The 7,127-nt window shown below is 39.4% G+C and overlaps 1 protein-coding gene across 1 annotated transcript; it reads right to left on the bottom strand.

Annotated features, from left to right (window-relative positions):
• Positions 1 to 937: 937 nt before the first annotated feature.
• On the bottom strand, positions 938 to 5,408 carry LOC5515558. The gene is made up of 6 exons (XM_032385177.2): positions 5,228 to 5,408; positions 3,948 to 3,987; positions 3,101 to 3,403; positions 1,758 to 1,991; positions 1,361 to 1,543; positions 938 to 1,123 (listed from the first exon to the last, which is right to left on the bottom strand). The coding sequence occupies exons 1-6, from the start codon at positions 5,288 to 5,290 to the stop codon at positions 1,044 to 1,046; spliced, it is 903 nt and encodes a 300-aa protein (XP_032241068.2). The 5' UTR covers positions 5,291 to 5,408; the 3' UTR covers positions 938 to 1,043.
• Positions 5,409 to 7,127: the final 1,719 nt, after the last annotated feature.

The raw sequence follows: 7,127 nt of genomic DNA, 5'->3' as shown, positions 1-7,127 counted from the left end.
CTCTAATATTGAGAAATGGTTTGGAGTGGCCTCTCTGATAATTGAAGGGGGTTTAGGGTGGCATCTCAAATGCTAGAGATCTTTAATCTTTAATTAGGATAATTGCCCCTAGCAAGCTAATCCGGCAATGAGCGGTCGACGACCGCTAAATAAACGACGACCGTTAAATAAATAAATAATAATAAAAAATAAAAATAAAAAAAAAAAACACATTAAAAACAAATAAATAAAGCATACGATCATTGCAGGATTAGCTCGCTAGGCAAGGCCGCACGAAATTGTGTTACAGTTGATATATTGTTAATGCATGATGGAGACAGTGAGTTCCAAACTGGAACAGATCTTACATAGAACGAGATATGGTTGAAAAGTCTCTACCTCTCTAATATTTGAGATATGGTTGAGGGAGGCGTATCTAATAACTAGAGAGGGTTGAGGGAGGCCTCTCTATTGCTTGAGGGGTGCCGAGGGAGATCTCTCTGATACAGGAAGGGTGGTTGGGGAAAACTTCTCTAACATGGAAGGAAGGGTTTAGGGAGGCATTCTATGCCTTTCTTGTGATGGATGAAGGCCGAAGTAAGCCTATCTAAGAAAGAGGATTAAGGGAAGACCTTTAGAAAGAAGGGGTAATAGAAGCCCCTCTAACATTGGAGTGAGCCTTTCTAATGTTGGAAGGACGGTTGCACGTGGCACGTACACAGGAATTGCTGAAGGGGGGAGGGGAGGCGTCATAGGTGTCGTATAGGAAAATAACCAAGCAGAAAAAGTATTTCCGACGATCCTTAAATAAGAAATTACCCTCTTTTCTGGCGAAGGAGGGATGAGCGCGCACTCCCCCTCCTCCCTTGTGTACGCGCTTGGGTTATGAGAAACGGTTTGCAGGAGGGGGGCGAAGTTGTTTTATAAAGAAAAGTCAAACAAAAAGTGAAAACCTCCGTTAATCCTTTAGATTAGTTTTATTACCATATATTTTATTTTATTCTAACGACATACTCATAGATTGATTTGATTGATTTGGGTTGTTTTCTTTTTATTCTGGATCGTTATGGCCATAATGGCCAAGTTGGTGGAGGTTTCTCGGCCGGTAGAGCGATCGCTTCTTTAGAACTTTTAGCATCTGAAACTAAAAATAGGAAGAAAAATAACATAATCGCTGAGACCTTTCGTTCGTATTGATTATTTAAAGACCAAATTCCATTCGAAATAGGCATCTCAAGACGCTTTGTCTTCATTACAACACATTGGCAAGATACACCTTTTTTTACAGACACGTCTACAGACAAAATCTGGATTACACACTACACCAAAAAAAGTAGCCAATTCTAGTCTGCATAATGATCATAAATGATCTTAAAGTTACCGCATTCTGGACAGCATTTCCCTTCAGGAATTGAATCTGATTGATGATGCCCTACTGGACAGGAACATCCCACAAAAGAGCATTTTCCATTGCCACGCGAGCATGTGCACTCGTGGCACTTGGCGTCTTTACGAAACGCCCAAGTAGAGCCCTCTGCCATCTCAGTGTTGTTATGCACGCACGCTATGAAATGAGCACACATACGGGAAACAGGTTACATTGGCAATGAGATGATCTTCAAAAGAACCACAAATTGACAGCAATTCTGCATTGTGTAGTCCCAGAAAATATCCATACCCCCCACCCCCCCATTGAGGGTAGTGGAAATTAAACCAGCTAAACATTGTCGTGTTTACGTTGCATTTAACATTTGTCGTTTTATTTTTCTGTCACTTACCACAGGTGGGGCAACACTGCTTTGGCTTCAAGACGTATTTTTCGCACGCGCCATCAAGCAAGGCGTCGCAGTGATAGCCTATAGAACAACTTGAAGCTTTTCCACTATTGCACTCACACTTCTGGCAAGCAGCGTCTTTGACGTCCAGCCACTCATTCGGCACATACATCGTATCTCCTTCGTTGTACACCTCTCCGTTTGAGGTACACTGCTGAACCACCGAGTTCTGGGTGACTGGGTGAGATTATGAAATGAAAATTAAATTCATTAAGTGAACTGTGTGATTGTTTTGTTGGAGCATTCTAAACGATCGCGCGCTCTTCTGGCTGGACAAATCAAGGTAACGCGATACCGGGTTACTAAATATCACGTTCGTGCTTTAAAACATACGACTCTTTTTCAAGAAACTATCAAAAATTGTGAAAGAGAAGGTGATACAAGATCTCTTGAGATAGGTATGTTTGGTGTCTGTGTCTGATTCAAAGCCGTATGCGTTTGCTATTCACCTGACATGAGAGAAAGGGTAAAATACGTTTCGAAGGAAACCTTTTCTTACTAAGCAGAGAATCTCAAATTACAAAGGAAATTGTGTAGTTCCAGGAAATATCCGTACCTCCCATTGAGGGGATTGGAAATTCCGGGGGGGGGGGGCTCAAACGCCCAGGAATTTCCAGGGGGAGGGGGATAAAATGCCCTTTTTCCTTAACAGTTACTGTATTTATTTTTTCCAGGAGGTTGGAAATTCCAGAAAGGGTGGGGGGTCATACCTCCGACCCCCTCAATAGGGGGGGGAGGTATGGATATTTTCTGGAACTACACATTGTTGAAAACGCCGGGTCTTCGCTACTCACTATGGCTCAATAGGTAGTGAGTACGGGAGCAAATCAAAATTGCGAGATCCGTGATAATATGTGAGTGGATTTATACTAAACTACAATATATTCAAATGGGTCTTTAGAATTGCTCGCCTGAGGCTTGTTTTTTACTTTTTCCCAACCACGGTTTGCAATGGTCACAGTGGATGAGTCTTATTTGTAACGTAAATCACCAAAAGGATTCGCCTCTTGCGAGACGGATAGATTTCAATGCTTATTTCTGTCTGTCTGTCCTTTTTTCGCCCATCGCGCCTGACGGAGAAATTGATGTTTTTTCTGGAGTATGTTTGGATAAGCTTATGCTTAAGCAATGCTCTGCCTTTGGTGCATGTGGAATGTCGAGGCACCCTCGTGGTCATGGTTGTGAGCGTTCCCGTTCGTGCTAAGAAATACGCGAATTTTAGGGAAATAACTTCCAATGGTTCATCTAATCAGCGGCGCACAATCTCTCAAATGAATTGCTCTTACCCATCATATGATACACGTAATTCGCCCAATGCTTGCCCACGCCATGTGCACAATTGCTCGATGGTCCATACTTCATGAATCTCGTGAAGGCGGACCCGTCGCTCCAACATTCTCCCCAAAACTGAACGGCGAACATAGTACGAAAGCCATTCAAGTACGCCTGGCGTGCACAGTTGTTGATCACCGCACTAAAGTCTGGGTAGACGTTCCAGTTTATTTTCCGGCGGTAGTTATAGTACTCGTTACGTAATGCTCGTCTGTTAGTGTCTGCAAAGCACCCAACTGGTTCATAGCTGACAGTAACTGAAGTTGAACAAAGAATAACATATTTATCATATTGCCCCAAAAATCCTGGTTTAACCATTTCGCGTCAAGGAATTGTGGTTAAATGGGGAAGAGGGGGAGGGGGGGGGGGGGCTAGCCCTGCTCAAAGTGGGAGTGATGAGGGAGAAGGCGAAGGCTTCTCAAGCGCTCACAGTAGCCTCTATTCTAGCCCTTTTCGTTGGCTTTGCTAGCTAGGAGGGTCTGAGGTTGTTGATCTGTTTTCAAGTTCCTCTTGGTACCAACCCCAGCATGAATCATTGTATGCTTGACATAGCCTATAATTACGTCTGCCACAACAGTTGATCGTAATCTATTTTATTCTAGTACGATCGGGTCGCGTTAGACCTGTCCCAAGTTACCCTTTTTATTATAAGGAAAAAAGAAATAAAAAGCGAGACAACGGGCTTCTTACAGGATATGTTTTCCTACAATTTGACAGTTTGAGGAAAAAGTAAAAAGCGATATAAATAAAAAATGATGAAATAATGATAGAAAGAGTAAAAAAAGACGCCGATAATCGTACCCGTGTTCCCCCTGTGATCCGGAAATGTGATACTTCCGCCCTGAAACATAAACAAATGAGCATTCACTCAAAAAATAACCGGTAATAGTTATTGTTTTAAGTAACTTCCCCTATAAAGACCAGGGAGTGCTATATGCTAGATGGCTACTCCCGCGGATATCCAGTGGCGAAATGAGAATTTTTTAAAGGATAGCTAGGGATGAAATCATTCAAAATTCATATCTTTTTTAAAAAAAAATGATGTTTTTATCGAAACCATGTAAAAAAAACACCAAATCCGACTTTTCTGACGTTTTAGGAAGTATTCTAGGATTGAAAAACGTGCGCGCTAAATGAATGATTAGGTCGAGTAAGGGCGCAGCCGTTTGGCAAAAAGCGGTGTTTCCTTCATTAAAGAATCACCAGACACCTTTTTTTTGCATATACACCAAGTGGGACAAATAATACTTGTGATAAGAGCCCTGAATACCATGCCAAATTCCGCGATTTTTATACCATTGAGAACAGTGGGTTAGGGATGGTTTGTATATATCTTACACTCTTTTTCTATAAGAACGTCTAATTTTCAGTTGAGGCTGGGCCGTTCTTATTTTTGGATCATTTTAAGGCTGAATATGATCTTAACGATGTTCTTAAATGTACGTGTATATAAGAATATAATACCCAATGAATTATAAGGAAGAGAATAACACTAATGATCAATAGCAATAATAAGGTTGTTACTATGAGCACAATTTGATTCTGAATTTTAGAACGCATCAGGACTAAAAAAAGAACTTTTGCCATCTGAGCCTCGGCATGTTCTTAAAATATGGTCAAATCTCAGCCTGGACGTTCTTATAAAAAAAGGCTCTTATAAAAAAAGAGTGTATTCTAAAAACAATACACAAAAAACTCTACAGAGTCGAATACCATTTTTTTGGTGTATTGTATTTAATGTTCTGGTTTACGAACACGACTATTTGGGCCTTTTTTTTATTTATTCGTATTTAAAAAAATATTTCAACCTGGTACTATGTCACGAGTTAGCCCGAAACAAAGTAGGTATCCTTTGTATACGTACACAGGTGTTTGTCATAGGATAGTTTTTAAGAAAACGCTGGCATAAAGGTGTATAATAGCCTGCACAGAGACCTTCGTGTAATCATATTTGATGCTAAAAAAACCCCAAGATAACAGCTGGATGAAATAGGTCTCTTTGTTGTTAACGCCGCCCTTGACCGCCTTGTTTATCCCACTAAAGAGAAAAAAGATTTCTCAAAGATTAGAAATCTGCTTACCTTAGCCACGGATAAAAAGACGAATGATGCGAAGATGCCTACTAGAAACATTGATTGTGGCATTGAAGAACCTTATAAAGACTTACAAAAGTTCGTTGGAAAGTTTTATATATAACGTTTCAAATATAATGGGAATGCTGATTCTCATCTTCTATACTGATCAGCTGGTAGCTTAGACTAATGTCATAATGTCGTTTTAATAGCGGAACTATAATAATCAGTAAGTGTTTATCTTTTCGTGCATTACGTTGTTTAACTGCGCTTGACACATTACGAAGATCAAATTTATTAATCAATGATATAATGAATTGCTCCACGTCAGCTTGTCAGAGGAAGGACAAACTCTTAAAAATTTCAATAAAATCACTTGACATAGGGCCTTTGGAATACGAGCCGTGTCTTTGAATGGCAGCACAGAAAAATAGATTGCTTTTTTTTTTGGTTTCCGCTTATGCGAAAAAAAACCTCGCAAGCAAAGTATGAACATGATTTTAATGAACGTGGATACAAAAGCGTGCGAAACGTCGGGAAAATTTTGCGCGCGAAAATATCCGAGATTTACATGAGAAATAATATCACAATAAAAGGTCAGGAAGTCCAGAGACAGGAAAAGAAACCTTTAAAAGAAAAGGAAGTATACAAGTGTTTAATTACGTGTCCCTGTGCGCGCATGGCAAAGCAATTTACGAGCGCTGTTTTCGCGTTGGAAACGGTCATCAATTTCCGCATTTCTCAATCTCGGCTCTTTTCGAATTTTTCGTGTACTTATTAAAACAAAGAGCTTTGCTATCGACAACTATTTGTTACTAGTCAAAAGACATACAGTAAATACCACACGCTTTTAAAAAAGAGTTGTCAACACCCAGACATCTTTCCTTTTTGTAAAAAGATGTAAAGATATGAGTGACAATCAATCAGACGAAACGAAACGACGGTATTGTAAGGTGTCGTCGTGTCAATGTTGTTTCGAGATTCTCCGATCCGTAGAATTCTATGATGAAAAAGCCGATGATGAAAACATGGCTTTTTAAAAAGAACAAGAGAACTTAAAAACGTTTTTTATCCAAATATCGGGAACAATAACAAAAAAGGAAAGAAAGGTACTTACGCTGGAAATATATTCCCGTCCACTGGTCCAAGACCATATTAGGTACTACTGTAAGCGCCTCTATACTGACTGCATTTATGGAGGGAAACCATGGCACAAAATTTGCGCATACAATAAAATCAAACAAAAATAATTTTATTTACTTCTAAAGGTCTTTATCAACTTAAATCTGACGGGTGTTAACAAAAAAAAAACGTATTTAATAACTTGCCACACGACAACCATAATATCACGAATAAACGTTTTGGGTCAAACACGAGGCAGTGGCTTGGTCCTAAGAATGAAGTTTTGATGGAAGATGCTCTTATTTGAAGGTCTGAGCTTCAGACCACTGGAGAAAAATAAATTTGCCAAAACAAAGCGCTCCCGCCATAAGGGTTTAAATTTCCTGTCTTAAAGAGACACACTTCAAGACTGTTATACATGATATGAGCTATCGCCATTAGCAAAGAAATAAAATGGTTTGGTGAAAACATTAATCACACAACAATATTCTATAAAATCCACAATCCACGTTACCGCCATTACGGCAATAACAAGACCTAACTACCGTCAAAACAACATTTTAATAGCCTTTGAAAGGTATATGCTTGTACAAGCTATGGATGGTTATTTCTCCACTCATTTACGTGGTATTCAATCCACTTTACCCATCGAATAATCAACGTTCCGTTCTTAAATAATTTACGATTGAGCAAAGTTGCAATAAATTATGAATTATTTTTTTTCTGGTTACTTTTGGTTTATAGTTATTTGCCCAAATTTACAATTTTCAATATCTCTAGAATGGAT

This window comes from Nematostella vectensis, chromosome 2 (genome assembly GCF_932526225.1).
Source record: "Nematostella vectensis chromosome 2, jaNemVect1.1, whole genome shotgun sequence".
Taxonomy (NCBI): domain Eukaryota; kingdom Metazoa; phylum Cnidaria; class Anthozoa; order Actiniaria; family Edwardsiidae; genus Nematostella; species Nematostella vectensis.
Note: the sequence above shows the minus strand (reverse complement) of the source record. Positions and strands in the feature narration are given on the sequence as shown.